The sequence below is a fragment of the Dipodomys merriami genome, unplaced genomic scaffold (assembly GCF_024711535.1).
Source record: "Dipodomys merriami isolate MVZ:Mamm:240054 unplaced genomic scaffold, mDipMer1.0.p SCAF_13, whole genome shotgun sequence".
Taxonomy (NCBI): Eukaryota; Metazoa; Chordata; class Mammalia; order Rodentia; family Heteromyidae; genus Dipodomys; species Dipodomys merriami.
The window spans coordinates 41,034,468-41,052,025 of record NW_027202604.1 but is presented as its reverse complement, the minus strand read 5'-3'; the positions used below and the strand labels follow the sequence as shown (position 1 = coordinate 41,052,025).

The 17,558-nt window shown below is 44.2% G+C and overlaps 1 protein-coding gene across 1 annotated transcript; it reads left to right on the top strand.

Annotated features, from left to right (window-relative positions):
• The first annotated feature begins 10,317 nt into the window (after window positions 1–10,317).
• On the top strand, window positions 10,318–11,447 carry LOC138824863 (vomeronasal type-1 receptor 94-like). Its single transcript, XM_070019263.1, has one exon. It carries the CDS (start codon window positions 10,434–10,436, stop codon window positions 11,355–11,357), a length of 924 nt encoding a protein of 307 aa, XP_069875364.1. The 5' UTR covers window positions 10,318–10,433; the 3' UTR covers window positions 11,358–11,447.
• The last annotated feature ends 6,111 nt before the right edge of the window (window positions 11,448–17,558 follow it).

The following is a 17,558-nucleotide window of genomic DNA, read 5'->3' as shown; positions in this document are numbered from 1 at the left end:
TCTTGCCAGTGGCCTGTCAATTTTTATTTTTATTTTCCAAAAAACCCCAGCTTTTTATTTCATTGACTATGTAATTTTTTAGTTTCAATTTAATTGATTTTTGCCCTAATCATTGCTCTCTTTCTCACACTGTCTAGTAGTTTTAGGTTGATTTGTTCTTGATTTTCTAGCAGTTTTAGTTGCATCATGAGGTTATTTTTCTGTTTTCTTTATGTGTGTTCTGTATCTGTAAACTTTCCCCTCAGCCTGCTTTTGCTGTATCCCAGAGGTTCCATTGTAACATGTTCATTCGCATCGAAATGTAAGAAATTATAATTTCTTCCATGACCCAGGTGTTACTCATTAGAGTGTTATTCAGTCTCCATGTCTTTGAGTGATTTCTGTAATACGTTTTGCTGTTGAGAACTAGTTTGATTCCACTGTGGTCAGGCAGGATGCAAGGAGTTATCTCAATCCTCTTGTTAGGTTCTTTGTGTGTCCTATGATAGAATCAAGTTTGTTGAATGTTCCACGGACTGCTGAGAATAATGTGAATTGGGTTGTTGTTGGTTGGAATACTTTTAGATGGTTAAGTCCATTTGGGTTGTGGTGTCATTTATTTTAGTGTTGTCTTATCTTTTGCTTGGTTGACCTGTCCTTTAGTGAAAGTGGGGTATTAAAATCTCCCACTGTTATTGTGTTGGGGTCCATCCTGTTCTATGTGTCCGAAGGTATTTGTTTAATGTATTCAGGTGCTCTATTATTTGGTGCATAGCTATTGACCACTGTGATTTCCTCTTCATGGAACATTCCCTTTATTACTATGCATTGACCTTTCTTGAAATGACACAAAGAAGGTCATTAAAATACTCATTTAATGTAAAGTCTATTTTGTCAGTTAACAATATGGCTACTCCCATCTTCTTGCAGAATGTATTATGAAAGATCTTTTTTTCCATACCGTCACTCAGAATTTGTTTTTTATCTTTGACTGTTAGATGGGTCTCTTGGAGACAACAAATGGATGGATCTTGTTTTTTCATCCAATCTGCTCTTCTTTTTCTTTTAATTGGGGAATTGAGTCTGTTAATGTTTAGAGTTATTATGAAGAGATGTGTCATATTTCCTGCCATTTTCTTGATATCCTGTATTTGCTTCTTTCCCCTTCCTGTGCTTATTAAACTAGTCTTCCAGTTACTTTTGTCCAGTGTGTTTCCTTGATTTTGTTTTTGTTTTTTTCTTTCAGACTGTATGCTTCCCATTAGTATTCTTTGTAATGCTGGTTTAGTGTTCATGAGCTCCTTTAATTTTGTCATGGAAGGTTTTAGTTTCACAGTAAAGTTTAAATGCTATCTTTTTTGGGTACACCAGTATGGGTTGGCAGTTGCTGATCTTCAGAGCTTTAATTGTACCATTCCAGGCTCTCCTGGCATTGAGAGTTTGTGTGGAGAGTTCTGCAGTGATTCTGACCTTTCCATTGTGACATTGCTCTTTTAATTCCTTATTTTTTTAATGCAGTGTTTTCACTATAATGTGTGTAGAAGTATTTCTTCTTGAATCCTGTGTACTAGAATTCTGTATGCTTCTATCAGGTAGGTGAGATTTTCTCAATATTGGGGAAATTTTCTGTTATTAGTTTATCGAATAGGTTTTTCAAGTGCCTTTAGTTTTCAATTCTTTGCCCTCATCAATCCCAACTATGCATAAATTCTACCTTTTGGCTGAGTCTTCCAATCCTTAGATTTCCTTTTGCTATGTTCTGAATGTTTTTTCCATGCTTGTGTTTTGCTTTTGCTTTAATTCCTCTGTTTTATCCTCAACTCCAGATGCTCTGTTTTCCACTTATTCTGTTGCGGAGGCATTCAACTGTGATTTGCAATAAGGAAATTGAACCTTTTATGATTCCAAGTTCTTTGTTGAGATCATTTCTCATAGTGTTAATTTCGTCTTTTTTTTTTCTTTTTCTTTCTTTTTTCTTTTTGTCGGTCGTTGGGGCTGAACGCTGGGCCTGGGCGCTGTCCCTTAGCTCTTCAGCTCAAGGCTAGCACCCTACCACTTGAGTCACAGTGCCACTTCGGGCTTTTTTCTGCTTATGTGGTGCTGAGAAATCAGACCCAGGGCCTCATGCATGCGAGGCAAGCGCTCTACTATGGAGCCACCTTCCCAGCCTAATTTTGTCTTTTAATGAGGTATGTGGCTTTTGTATTGCCCCCTTTTTTTTGAGCGACTTGTATTTTTTTTGTCATTTCCTCCTTTCATTCTATTTGCTTTTGGATATCCCTTTTATTTCTTCGACCAGTTCTCTCATCATTTCTTTGATGGTTCTTTTGTCCTCCATCTCTTCTTCACTCTCACCCCGTTTCTTCCTTGGATTGTTGGCTTTTGGATTTGGTTTGTTGTTGTCTTGATTGTTGATGAGTTTTGTAATCTTCTGTTGTGATGTATGCATTTGGGTGCAGGGGCTGTGGAGGTCGTCGGGTTGTAAAGTGTGGTGGTGGAGTGACTCACTGGATGGATCTGTCAGACTTAGCGTCCGGCAGTCTTCAGCTCCGGGTGGTGCGGATAGCGTAATGTGTCCTGCTCAGTGGTTGGGGCTGTGTGGTGTAGGGTCAATCTGGTGTTCCGGCCTAGGTTTGGGCCCAGTGGCATGTTCCCGGTATGTAGTGCACAGCGGTCTGGTGTCTTTGTCTGGTTCTTTATCCAGGGCAGGTGGATCCCCGCTAGCCCAGGGGGATCTCGTTCTGACCCCTGGCCAGTCCTGGACTGGTGTCTATTTCCAGAGGGGCTGGAGGCAGTATTCCAGCGCCGGTCTCATTTGAGCCCTGTGGGAGGTGCAGGCTCCCACTCCGCTGTAATGAGAGGTTATCTCCCCGCCCCACAAGTCCTGGACTGGGACGGGAATGGGCATCGGAGGGGGTGGGCTCCCACAGGGTGGTGCAGGGGATTGTTCCCACCCGAATCCCGGGCTGGTATTTACTTCTTCCAGACTGGAATGCTCTTGGCCCTGGACTGTCCAACACCTGGAGGGTGGCTCACTTGGGTGAACCAGCTCAAGTTTGGCTCTCAGGCTGCCACGCTCTCCTCAGGCTGGCACAGGCTTGGTCAGGCCTGGGGTGGGGGTGGGAGTGGCTAGATCCAGGCCTCTGGGGTGGGTGTGACCTTCAGAAGGGCGATCTTCCTCTAGGCACAGGGAGATTGGCCCACCTTCTTTCAGCAGATCAGGTTTTTCTGCTGCAGCCAGGGCTGTGGAGGATGCAGTCCTTGTGCCCACCCAGTATTGTCCCTGGTGGTCTTCTGCTGGAAGCAGACAGGTGGGGAGGGGGAGAGATGAGGACAGGCTCTGGCCTCTTTTCCTTCAAGTGTGCTGTCCCTTCTTGGGAGGGAGGGAAGGAGGGGTCCAGGCTAAGCACTGTGGGTCTCCACCAGTGCTGGTCTCCTGTGGGAGGGGTCCTGGCAGGGTACTCACAGTTCCCGGTATTGATCCTGGGCTGACTGACAGTGTTGTGAAAGCTTTCTGCCTCTGGATGCTATAGGCTCATGCTGCTGATCTGTACCCCTGCCTGTGCACAGTGGATTCCCTCTTCTCATGATCATCACTGCCATGACCTATGCTGTGAATGTTTTGGTGTTTTGACCTACTCTGTGTTATCTAATACAAGTGGCTAATGCTTGGTTTTGGTTTCCACCCACCTGGCGTGTCTTTCTGTCTGTCCACTCTCAGTGTATCTGTGTCCTTACTGCTGAGTTTCTCTTTCTTATTAAGACTTTTAAAAAATGTTCTGTAGGGTATGTTGTGATAATTTGATGCCTGTGTAATGATCAGATCAGGGCCATAAGCATTCCCTTCTCTTCCAATGTTTCTATAGTATTCTATACATACTGCTACAGAAAAGCAGAATTCCTCCTCCCTGTGTCTTGGTGCCCCTTATTAAACTTCTTTGTGCTCCCTCCTCTCTACCTTTCCCAGAATCTCATGACCATCCTCCACTCTGTTCTTCTGAGGCCAACTTTCTACTTTGCACTAATTTGTCTTTCTGTGTTTAGATTATCTCACTTAAGACAGTGACCTTTATTTCCACCAGCGCCCCGAGGGCATCCTCCCCTGTCAAGGCGCAGGGAGCCCAGTGCGTAGTCTTTGCAGCCAAGGGCATTCTTTATGAAGCACCGATTTAATTCTTTTTAATGGCTAAGTGATACCCCTTTGTACATGTAGTCCACATATTCTTTATTTGTCCATTGAGGGTGATCTAGGTTGGCTCTGTGTTTCAGTTTTTGTGAATAGTGCTGCAAGGAGTGAATACATGTTTTGGTATAATTCCATTTCCTTAGGGTTTGTACTTGTTGGAATTGTTGAATGGTATTTTTAATTTTGTTTTTTCATTGCATCTACCGATTCCATTTAGTCAGGGTCTTGCATATGCTAAACAATGTGCTGCCCCTGTGCTATGCCCTGAGACCTACCTAATGCTTTATTTTTTCAGTGCTTCTTGAGGAAAACACCACGCAATTCATATCTGGCATTCTGTCAGCACTCACTCCATGTTCTTGTGGCACTTACTTCATTTCTGATAGCAGCTTGAGAAGAAGACAAACGTAGCAGCGCCGGACACGGGAGAGCAGGCCTTCCTGCTGATGCCACGGGAGGGAGGGCGGGCCTTCCTGCTGATGCCACGGGAGGGCGGGCCTTCCTGCTGATGCCACGGGAGGGCGGGCCTTCCTCCTGACACAGGGGGATGGGCCTTCCTGCATGGCTGCATGGTTTCCACCCCCACCCCTTGTCATCTGCAGCTGAGTCCCATCCGCAGCTGCATTCGCTGTCCGTGGTGCTGAAGGGTGGCGAGGAAGGTTCGGGCTGCGTCCTCCCCTGTCCTGGCGCAGGTTGCGCGCCTGCGCAGTCTTTGCAGCCAGGGCATTCTTTATGAAGCCGGTGATCTCTGTGGTCTGTACTTGGCCTCGCGCTGTGTAATAACGCACTGTCTGGTGGGTAGAGAGCAGCCTGTGCCTGTTTTCCAGTTCCCTTCTCGCAAAGTTTAATAAAACACAGAAAGCAGAGTCGTTCAGTCTTCTGATGTATTTGCTCGGTTCCTCTCCTTTTTTTGTCCTGAGGGCTCAGGGCTTGGCTCCCAGGGCTTCGGCCTCAGAGCAAAAGGCCCCCGGCTCCTCTCAGAGCTGTGAGCCAGCTCAGCAGGAGTCTGGGGTCTCGCCGGCAATCCCTGCAATCTACCCCAGAACGATTTCAGTGTCTTGTCAGCCTGGGACAGAGCTTTAAGCCCAACACTGAGTTTTGAAATCTTGAAGGACACCGGCCAGGGAGACTGGAGCCACAAACCTAAGAAGAGGGCAGGCCGCAGGGAGAAGACACCCAAAGCCTCGGGAGTCCACTTGAGGTGCCAGAGTCACTCCCCCAGAGGGAGAAATCACAAAGCGAGAAACGACTTTGGACTCATTTGGCAGTGTGATCAACAAGAGCACTTGGGCTCTCCCCGGAGGGGACTCCTCTGCTCCCTCTCCCACATGTGGCAAGGGAAGCTAGAGAAAAGTTCTGAGCACAGCTCTCCCCGATCGCCATGTCTGGGAGAGAGGGAAGTAAACCGTGAGCAGGTGAAAGGTCCCCCTGGGGGCACCAAGGCCTGCGCTCCCCGGCGAGATCTTGTCACGGACTGACAGAGGACTACAATTAGAGGCTGCAGGGGGATGAGCCAACCACCTCACGCCCTTAAAGCTGCGCGGCTCCTCTCAGCGCACAGACTCCCTCGTGCCTCAGGTCGTCGTCGTCGGTGCTGCTCTGTGTGTCAGGTGGAGGGTGCCGGGCAGGTGGGGCCCCTGTGCGGGACGGGAAGGGAAGTGCGTGTTGGGTGTCGGGCCTCAGATTCAGCCTCCATCTCTGAAAGTCCTCATGGCTCAGAGGACGTGTCCTCTAGAATGCAGACGGAACATTTCTTCTTAGGACATCTAGACCTTAAATTTGGTAGCTCATAATATTAGTAGGCTCTTCCTCTAGGTAAGAAGTAATTCCTATTTATTTTTCTGACTAAATGGCTTTAGTTGAGGAGCACAGAATGTTCAAGTTACACTTTGTCAGGCAGGAATTTTGACAAATAAAGATTACTTATTTATGTACATGTAATTCATGAAATAATGTTTTTCTTTCTCATTATTATGACAAAAGCTTTGCTACTCTCCATAAATCAAGTAGAAAAGTGAGCTACATGTGAATTGTAAGTTTTTAAATTAAAACAAAGATTTTGAATTCTTTAGCGGGAATGGGGTTCTTTGTTCCAAAGCTTGTAACTCACGGCGGCTAACCTGATGTGCCTGCAATATCTGGTAGTATTTGTCATGAAATTTTCCTGTCTCATCTTGCCCTTGTCTCCATGCTTAGTTTTTATTTTTCTCAGACTCTCTTCTTATTATCTGTATGAAGAGAGACATAGGAACCAATTTGCTTGTTCCTAAGGTACAGTGAGTTTGGGGAGAAAGGAAGGCCAAGGCTGTTTAGCAAGAATGCAGTTTGCCTCTGATTCATCCCTGGGCTTCTCAGGAAGCAGCTGTCTGCAGGTCTGTCTGGGTTTCCCAGGCCACAGCCTCCTGTCAGGGATGGCACTCCTCCGGCTTCCGGTCTTCCCTATCGAGAACTCTTCTATGGACGTCTCCCAGAGCAGTTTCACACATTAACGCTATAGATAAAGTGTGAGCCCTGAGTTATTCTTTACCATTCTGTCAGCTTACAAAGTCGTGCACATTCTCATCCTGTTTTTCAGAACTAGCTGAAAAACCAACCATTTTCCGGACATTTCTCTGGTTATTGCCCCTTACCGGCCGGGCTTCCCTTGTGGCCTCTCTGGGCACAGGGCTGGTGTCTGGCGGGTGTTTTTCCTTCCAAGGGCTGGAGCCATCTCTCCCAGGTGCTCTTCTAGTTTCCAGGGTCACCCGTGTGAGGCTGGCAGGATCGCCTTCGTTTGTGAGGTTATGGTGCTGGTGTCAGTGGTGAAGCGGAGCTGTGGTGGTGCCAGGAACGTGTGTGCTTTGTGGTATGCCTGGGTAGACGTGAGTTCTGTCACTCTCCTGAATGTCATCTGCAGTAGCATCTTTATTTACCCAGCGGATAAGCGCAATTATGTTGGTATTGCAGACGAGAAGCAGGCGTGCCTCCCTCCCTCTCTCCATGCTGCAGTCTGTCCCCGCAGACGTCCCCGCCGTGCCCGCAGTGCCGAGGCAGCCCATCCTCCGCCTCCCGACGCTCAGGGCGCTGCCCTGGGCCTCCACCCCAGCTTGGAGCTCGCTGGTGATCCATTCACACAGGACCTGGGCAACTACCAAGGACACAGCCTCTGAAATGATTGCTTATTCCTCCAGGTACTAAGGAAATCTCTGTAGCTGCTCACCTTCTCTATGAGGGCCAACAAAAAGCTCGTCTGCTCATTTTGCTTGTTTTTTCCTGTGTATAAAATGGAAGCTCTGAGTATGAGCGTGCAGCTTTTCAACCATTTCCCACATTGCCACAGTTCAGACCCTCCAGTCAAGGCCCTCCCCAGGACAGAGGACAGGGACCCTCCAGTCAAGGCCCTCCCGGGGCACCCCCCAGGACACCCTGCAGAGGACAGGGCTTTTTGTCTCCTCATGGACAACAAAGTGTGTGAGTTTGCAACCTGAGGCATGGTTGCAAGAACAGGCACACAGTTTCTTTTCTTCTATTTCCATGTACTTACCCATCTCCCTCCCCTTCTCTCCTCCCTTCCTTCTCTCCTTCTTTCTTGCCTGCCTGCCTGCCTGCCTGCCTGCCTGCCTGCCTGCCTGCCTTCCTTCCTTCCTTCCTTCCTTTCTTCTTTCCTTCCTTCCTTCCTCATCTTTTATCATACTTTCTTACATTGCTGTTCTGGAGTTTGGACCCAGGGTGTCATTCACTTTTTCAGCTGTGGCACAACCTCTCTGATGAACTTTTTTCACCTTAATGTGTCCCCTGGGGTATAGATAGCTGTTTGCACATGCTGACCTTCATGATCCTCCTCTTGGCATGTCAGGTAGCCCAGATTTCAGGTGTGACACCAGGGTGCTCATCCTCAAGGGTGTGTTGTTTTTTTCTGATTTCTCAGGACTTAACTAATATACATTGTATGTGTGAATGTAGAATATAGTTTACTAGTTGGGAAAATGCTGATTCTTTTAATGCTACCATGAAATTTTTATTTTTGAAAAATCACATTTCCAGTGTTTTAACAGCTCTGAATTCTGAAAGAGAATTCCATATTCATAAATATTTCCCTTTCTGTATATTTCCTTTTGTTTTTTGATCTGAACAGTCTGAAGAATCATGAAATGACTCCACTTTGTATCTCTGATTTTAAATTTTAATAGTTTCAATGTGTCACTGGAAACTTTGAAAACTAGTGTGTATAAGGCTTGAATTAAACATGTATGGTGATGATAAGGAGGTGTTCCACCAGTGCGTCATCAACAAACTGTCCCTTATTAACTTTATCCTTGGGCCTCTTGAGTCTGGAGAGGCATCATGGCTCCCGTGAGGCAGGAAGGAAACTCGAACTCCTGCGGAGAACTTCAGGGCTGGATGGATGCTTGTCTTAACCCAACTGAATATTAAGTGTCTCAGAGTCTATGTTAATTGGGGTTCCAGGGGCCATGCTACTCCTCTCTTTATATAAAACACTTTGTCATAAGCTGTGATGAACATTTGAGTGTGGGCTCTGGTCATTTAGAGTATTGATTTTGACGTAAAAATAAACATGCATAGAATGTGTAGTTATTTTGGAACAATTCAGACAAAAGATTTGGAAATCTCAGTTCTATGAATGGAGACTGCTAAACTATTTTACCCTTTTGTAGTTTTTTTTAATCTTCTCTGTCCTAGGATAGAAAGAAGCTATTGATATTAAAAGAACAGCATTATTTCAAATCCCATGTGTGAGAAATTACATAATGATAAAATACTAGCCAGTTGTTCAACAGAGGTCTTTTCATGCCAGAAGCATTTCCATATTTGGTATGAATGCTTAGTTTTTCCAAGTCCTATTCTTTTTGTGGTCTGACTGAGTTCTGAGGTCAAAGCTCTACTTGGTTGGTGTTCCTAAGACAGAGGAATGCCTCCGTTCTGTGTTTTGGTAGTTATTATAGGGATTTCTCTTCGTGGACGTTGGTATTCCTGTGTGTACTATCCTCTGTTAGTCATTTTCTCCCAGCTGGGGTCCCAGGCAGGCATGTGGCCCCAACCATCTCATACTTGAGAGGTTCTCATGGACTTTAGTGCCTGGGTTAGGTTTGAACTGTAATCCTTCATTGCTAGTCTGTCAGGTTGACAAAAATATTGAGCAACCAGTACCCACTTCTGTAATATGACTCCCACTATTCATATAGAAAAGATTGGCGCTCAGTGTTGTAGCTCAGGGTCATGTTTGCAGATTCAGGCAGTAGTTTTACAGCCCACCAATAGCAGCCTGTGCTCTGTTCATCTATTAAGGGTATTGGGTCTGACATTAACTATACTAAATCCAGAGAGAAAGCAGTGAATAACATGTGTGTCAAACCTGTGGAGTCCTTTGGCTGCAGAGGTCTCCTGTCACTTTCCTTCAGTCCTCACCATTCAATTCACCAGTACTTTTGAGTGCTTATTACCTTTATGCACATAAGGTCATGCGCATGAGGGTGTGGGTGTGGTAGTGACAGAGTGATTACATAGTTTGCATGGTTGCCATGGTGAGTTCTTCCCTGCACTGAAAATGAGAAATAGATACCACAGATGAGAACAAAATAAGATAATGCTCTTACCCCAGAAAAACTCACAGAGGAAGTAATGCACAGAAATGCTTTCCTTACATACAGCAAATCACAATGGCAAGAAATCACGTACGGGGAGCTATCCCATCAGATACATTTGTAAATCTGTCCTAATTTGGATATGTTGGTATGTGGGAACCAATGGCTGTGGTTTCTGCAAAGTGTGAGATAAACTTGATAAGAAAGGAGGAAAAAGGTGTGTGAGGGTTGATACACATATGTTTAGTAGCATAAATTGTGCGAAAGGTTTTTCATTGGGTTATTCTGTGCACACATATAACACACTTTAATTAATTCGGCTTCTGAATTACTCTTTCTGATCCCCTTCCTCCACCCCCTGTTCCTAGTGGTTTCCTTACAATAATTTTATAAATATAGATGATGTACTTTGATCTCATTAGACCCTTGTCACCTCGTTCTGTAACCCCCATCACTTGGATCTACCCAAACAGTCCACCTTTCAAAATCATGTTATTTTATTATTATCATCCTTTTGAATGTACACATGAAACAATGGTGATGTGTGTTTTGAGCTTCACTGTTATTCTTTATTTTGACAGAGCCTTTGGTGTTAGTTGAGATTAATGAAGTAGTAAGATTTGTCATAATGAAGTATTTTGTTCTTTCTCCATAGATATTGAATATATGCTTCTTTATCACATAGAATGATTAGAAAAGATCTGTACCAGAATACTGTTATCAGAAGCACCATTTTCTTTGAATATGCCATTGGAATCTTGGCCAATGCCATCCTCCTTCTCTTCCATATCCTCATCTTCCTTCTTGAGCACAATCCCAAGCCCACCGACCTGCCCATTGGGCTCTTGGCTCTCACCCACCTAGCGATGCTGATAACCGCAGCGTTCATAGCTACAGACATTTTAATGTACTGGGAGGGTTTTTGGGATGACATCACATGTAAATCACTTGTCTACTTACACAGGTTTATTAGGGCCCTGTCTGTCTGCATCACCTGTCTGCTGAGCGTCCTCCAGGCCATCACCCTCAGCCCTAGAAACTCTTGGTTGGCAAAGTTCAAGAGTAAATCGCCACGTCACTACCTGTGTTCTGTTCTTGTGCTGTGGGTCTTCTACATGTTAGCGAACAGTCACATCTTTTTGTCTGTCATTGGTACCCCCAATTTTACCTCCAGCAATCTTGTCTATGTATCTAAATCCTGCTCCGTTTGTCCCATTTCTCACACTCTCAGGCAGGTATTTTCTACACTGCTGACCTTACGGGAAGTCTTCCTCATGGGCCTCATGTTCCTCTCCAGTGGGTACATGGCCCTTCTCCTGTGCAGGCACAAGAGGTGGTCCCAGCATCTTCACCACACCAGCCTTTCTCCAAATGCTTCCCCAGTGCAAAGGGCCACCCAGACCATTCTGCTGCTCATGAGTTTCTTTTTGGTGATGTCCATTTTGTTCTACAGTATCCATGTCTCACGAATTATGTGGAATGATGACCCAATTTTATTTTATATCCTGATTCTTGTTGGCCATATTTATGCCACAGTCAGTACACTGGTGTTGATCAGTGCTGATAAACGTGTGATCATCTTTGTGAGAACCATGTGTGGTAGAGAGTAAATATTTAATTATTCAGAGTTGGGTATGTCCTCAAAATTAGATAATGCATTGTGAAATACACCATGTGCCAGGTGACTCCAGTTACAATGTAGAATTATGGCTTTTTCCCAGTATATTTATTACTTTGACATATATGTATGGCTAAGAAATAAAGGCAGTTGAAATACATACTTGTTGTGGAATGTGAATGTTTTAAAATTTCTGAATGGGTCCTCAAGGGAGATGTGTGGTGTGTTCTCACCGGTCAGAGCCTAGTTAACCCACTGTTGTTGTTTAGATCTATAACAGCCCCAAGGTGCCACATGTTCAGGAGTTTCCCCTCCCTGGGGCACTATGGGAGAGTGAGGCCAAGTACAAGGGAAGTCACTGGGGATATGGTTTGATAGGGACATTGGGACAACACCTTTCGTTCTCCCGGCATATGAAGTGAGAAGCTTTCCTCTCCCACTCCTGGCTATGGTCATTTTACTGCCACAGCCCTGGCAACAGGGTTAAGAGAGCATGGGCTGAATGCAGGAGCCAAAATACAGCTCTCCTCCTTAAGTTGACTGTGTCAGACATTGACTTACAGCAACAGGGAGCTGACAGGCTGCCCACACCACTCACAGTGACGTGTGAGTTAGTTCCTAGTGACATTGAAGTAAGTAGTTTTTCAGCTCACTAGGTATGTGAGCACATCAGTTACTCTCTCCATCCCAACTCTTCTACCAAAGGGGCAACAAGCAGCAACTTAAACTGTTACTGTAGCATGCAATATCTGTGTCACTCTTGAACATTTTCACTATCTTATTCAATCCAGAATGAGCTGTCAGGTTCAGAATAAAGAGGGTGAGGGTCAAGTTAAACTCAAGTGGCAAAGGGATCTTGGAATTTGTTAAGACTAATCACCTTAATCAGTTTTGTTCCCAGGATAATTTGGATCCAGCTGTGTTTTATAATATATAAGTTTCTTAACAAATACAATTTATTCATTTTATACAAGACTAGTTAGAGATTGTTTTTCAGTCTTTGTTAAATTATAAGACTACTAAGTTTTCAATTCAACTATATCTAAAATTCTCTTTTTCTGTTGTGATCAAGAAACACTTGCTTTTTGATTACAGAGTAATTATGAATTTTCTATTCATAGTTTTCCAGGTTTTTTAAAAATTACAGTATGTTTATATGCATCTATTTCTCCTAGGCTCGATAGTCTGTCTCAAGTTGTAAAGTCTTCTGATAAGGCTTTCTACTGAATTTTTTCATTTTGACTTAAGATTTTCATTTTTAGGCTTTTAATTTTTACTATATATAATATAGTAAATATACATAAGTAAATCATCTATCACTGGTCAATCACTATGAATAGTGAATAAACATACTATACATGGATGGACACATATATGTATATAGACACATTTATTTATTTACTTGTTTGTTTTTTTCGGTCATGGGGCTTGAACTCTGGGCCTGGGCACTGTCCCTGTGCTCTTCAGCTCAAGGCGAGAACTCTACCTCTTGAGCCACCGTGCCACTTCTGGTTTTCCAGTGGTTTTTGTTGGAGATCAGAATCTCATGAACTTTTCTGCCCAGGCTGGCTTTGAACCGTGATCTCAGATCTCAGCCTCCTGAGTAGCTAGGATTACAGGCGTGAGCCACCAGTGCCCAGCTTATGTATATATTGTGTTTGCTCAGCTTGCTTGGCTGGCACCCACACTTAAGCCATGGCTCTTGTCTGGCTTTTTGCTACTTTGAAAGATGAAATTTTGCAGACTTACTTCACAGCCACCTTTGAATCAATATCCTCTGAATCTCAGCTTATTCAATAGAATTACACACAGGTATGGCTAGAATTTCTACATGCTTACTGAACAACTCTTTCATCTGCTACATTATTGTCTTTTTCATGCAGCTTTTATTTGAGTAGTTTGGGTTTAATTCAGCTTTTTACTGGGTGATTTTTATGTCAGAGGTGCAGTGAGCAGCCAGAGGGAACATTCCAAGTTCCCCCCATTTATGTCCTCAGAAGTAACAAGAATTCAGGCCTCCTGGTGAGCCCCAAATGAAGCAGAGTGGGGTGGCATTCGATGCACTGGTGGTGCACCCTGGGGAGGGCCCGAGCCCTGGCACCATCCCGCTAGTATCGGTGGTTCCTGCCCTACTCAGAAGTTGCTTCCCCTGCGGAGAGCGGGCTTCCATAGAAATCATGTGATTCAGAGGCCTAGACATGGTGCTCTTGTCCCACTTGACATCCAACAGTACCAACGCGCTTCCCAGAGGCAGCACTTAGGGCTTTCAGATTCCTCCCGGCACTATGCCTCTCTGTGCTAACAGGAAGGAGGAGGAATCACATGATTCAGGAGCCTCAAGCAGGGAAGATGAAGGAACCTGCAGGTGGAACACAACACTAGCCATATCCTCCATGATCTGTTTCCACTGAGATTCTCAGACAATGGGACTCCTCTGCCCCAGGAAGGCAGGGTGGGGCATTCATCACTGCCCCCTTTACTGTCAGAGTTCCCACTGCTGGAGTTCCTCCCTGGCTCTGTATCAGACCTCACTCTCCACACAAAGTTCTCCACGAACACCCACCCAACCCCAGAGCTGTGGCAGTGTCCTGAGGCCATCTAATCCATGACGGTTCATTTCCTCAGGTCCCCCAGGATCGTTCTGTCTGGGTAGGCCTGCCCTTGCTGCAGCGCTGGTTCTGGGCAATGTGTTGGCTGATGTTGCCTTTCCAAAGCACTCTACCACTGAGCCGCCTTCCCAGCTGGATAGCTTTTGTCCCTATTTGAATCCTCTTTATGTGTTTCTCTTTCTTGCCTTATTGCTCTTTCTAGGACTTTCAGCCCTATGTTGAAGAGGAGTGGAGAGACTGGGCATCTTTGTCTTGTTCCTGATTTTAGAGGGAATGGTTTTAACTTCCCCCCATTAAATATAATACTGGCTGTAGGTTTATCATATACAGCCTTTATTATATTGATAAATGTTCCATGGATTCCTAGCTTCACCAGAGTTTCTATCATAAAGGGGTGTTGAATCTTGTCAAATGCTTTTTCTGCATCTTTTGAGATGACCATGTGGTTCTTGTCCTTGCTTCTGTTGATGTGTTAGATTACATTAATTGACTCTCATATATTGAACCAGCTTTGCAACCCTGGAATGAATCCCGTTTGATTTCAATGTATAAATTTTTTGTTAGTCGTTGCCAGAATTTTGTTGAGGAGATTTGCATTAGCATTCATCAAAGAGATGGGTCTATATTCTCTTTCTTTGATGGGTTCCTATCTGCTTTTGGATGAGCAGTGTGCTGGCTTCATCGAATGAGTTTGGTAGTGATCTTTCCTTTTCTATTTCATTGAAGAGTTTGAGGAGTAAGGGGGTGAGCTTTCCTTTGAAGACCCTATAGAATCCAGCTGTGAATCCATCTAGTTCTGGGCTTTCCTCGGAAGGGAGGTCCCATATTGCCATTTCAATTTCATTACTTGTTATGGGTCTATTTGGTTGAGTTAAATCTTCACAGTTCAGTTTGGGGATATCAGTGTTCTCTAGGAATGATTCCATTTCTCCCAGGTTCTCAAACTTGTCTATACCTGTTTCTGGACCTTCTGTTTCAGTTGTTCTGTGTGTCTGTTTTTTTTTTTTTAATTTTTTTATTGTAAAGATACTATACAGAGGGTTACAGTTACATGAGTGAGGTAATGAGTTACTTCCTCTTGAACATTGTTACCCCCTCCATTGTTTTCCCCCTACATCCCCTCCCTCCCTCCCTTCCCCGAGGTTCTTTTTTTTTTTTTGATTGTGATTAAGTGATTACTTAATTTCTGGAAATTCACAGTATTGTGGAATAATGATGCTCATTTCAAGTCACAAGTTCATTCTAACTTTCCTGGAGCAAATTGTCTATCACAGTCTGTAATATATAACGGTGCTCACATGTTATATACCATATATGTGATCAGCAGCATGGGGATATTTGGTAGTGGTTCAACCAGATGAGTGGGAGTTCTTTGTTTCTTAAGTCCTGTTAGTTTTGTCATATCACCTAACATTTTGGATTTAGCATCCACTTATCAGGGAGACCATGTGTGTGTCTGCTTTTGAGCCAATACCAGGCTGTTTGGTAACTATGGTTCTGTAGTATAATTTAAAATCAAGTATTGCCCTTCTTTCTGCTCAGAGTTGCTTTGACTATTTGCTTTGACTATGAAGTATTTGATTGGTATTTCTATTTCTATCAAATAGGACACTAGAATGTGTATGGGACTGTATTAAATCTGTAGATTGCTTTCAGTAGCATAGTCACTTTCTGGGTCTTTTCCTATTCTAAAGTTTTCTTCAATTTTTAAAAAAATTTTTTATTAAGGGTTGGGAAGGTAGCTCAATGGTAGCATGCTTGTCTTGCATGCATGAGGCCCTGGCTTCAATTCCTCAGTACCACATAAGCAAAAGAGCCTAGAAGTGTCACTGTGGCTCAAGTGGTAGAGTACTTGCCTTGAGCTGAAGAGCTGAGGGGCAGCGCCCAGGCCCAGAGTTTAGGCCCCATGACCAACCAAAAAAATTGTTTTATTAAGTAGTCATACAAAATTATCATTCAGTATGTCAATTTATGAGTATAATGTCTTGATCAATATCATCCTTCTTCAATTTCTTGAATATAGTTTGTTGTATAGGTCTCACTTCATTTTTAGGTTTATTCCTAGGATGTAATTTTTATGAATTTTGGGAATGATATTATTTTCCTAATTTATTTCTCACTATTTGTGTATAGAAAATGTATTGATACTTATACATTGATTTTGTATCCTGTTATTTGCAGAAAGTGCTTATCCAAGATGTTTTTGGAGACAATTTTGTAGTCATTGGAGGTCATACCATTAGGGATATTTTGATTCTTCCTTTCCTGTATGCATCCTATTATTTTGCATTAATGTATCTTTAACTTGCCCAACTCAACAAGAATACAGAGAATTGACACCCTTCTGTCATTTCTGATTTTGGCAGAAATGATTTCAGTATCTTCCAATTTAATATGATGTTGGCTACAAGATTGTTATATTTAGCTGAACTGAATTGAGGCATAATACTTCTAGTTTGTTCAGAGTTTTTAATCATGAAAGAACGTTGAATTTTTCTTTTATTTTTGGGTCCGGTTGTGGGGCCTGAACTCTGGGCCTGGGCACTGTCCCTCAGCTCTTCAGCTCAAGGCTAGTGCTCTACCTCTTGAGCCACAGCACCACTTCTGGCTTTTTCTGTTTATGTGGTGCTGAGGAATCGAACCCAGGGCCTCATGCATGCAAGGCAAGCACTCTACCACTGAGCCAACCTCCCAGCCCCTTTATGAAACTCTTATCTCCACTAAACTACTTAAAAAGCTAGAAGTAGAGCTGTGGCTCAAGTAGTAGAGCACTAGCCTTGAGGAAAAAAGCTCAGGGACAATGCCCAGGCCTAGAGGTCAAGCCCCAGGACTGGCACAAAAAAGGAAAAGTAAGGAAAGGAGCAAAAAGAACTGAAGACCAAAGCAGTAAAACTCTCAACCATTGCTGTCTCTAGGGTACAGGACGCAAGGCCAGCAGAGTCTTATTGTCAGTCATACCAGAACCCCATTGCAGGCATGTGTAAGCAGAGGTAAGTGCACCCACGTTTGCAATAGATGATTCTTTCTCAGGCTTCTGTCAGAGTCAGGCAGCCATCCCTACCCTGAAGGTAGCTCAAGGAAGCCCAAGTTCCCATACCTTCCTAAGCAGGAAAGGAAAGGAAAGCAACTTCTGTAGAGTCCTGGGCAGGGGGTAAGTGTGTACTGGAGACTGGCACTCCCTGCTGGGGGAGTTCTCTGTGTGTGCAGCTGATGATGTTTACCCATCTACACCAGAAGAGGCATGCCTCGTCAAGCACAGTAGGTTTCCTCAGCCTCGCATAGCCTCACGTGTGTGAGACGCAGAGCACACGGCCAAATGCCCTCCACAAGTTCTGAGACGTGGTTCCATGAGGCCCCAGCAGTGTGGCTTCAGGGTGAGGAACACAGAGCCCAGTGAGGGGGCTCGGTTTAAGTCTTTTGAAATTTTCATTTTTTTTTTTTTTTTTTTTTTTTTTGTCGGTCGTGGGGCTTGAACTCTGGGCCTGGGCGCTGTCCCTCAGCTCTTCAGCTCAAGGCGAGCACTCTACCACTTGAGCTACAGCGCCACTTCCGGTTTTCTGGTGGTTTATTGGAGATAAGAGTCT

Bases quoted from the DNA above. Each gene is read 5' to 3' on its own strand.
- LOC138824863 (XM_070019263.1), top strand. From the start codon at position 10,434: ATGATTAGAAAAGATCTGTACCAGAATACTGTTATCAGAAGCACCATT.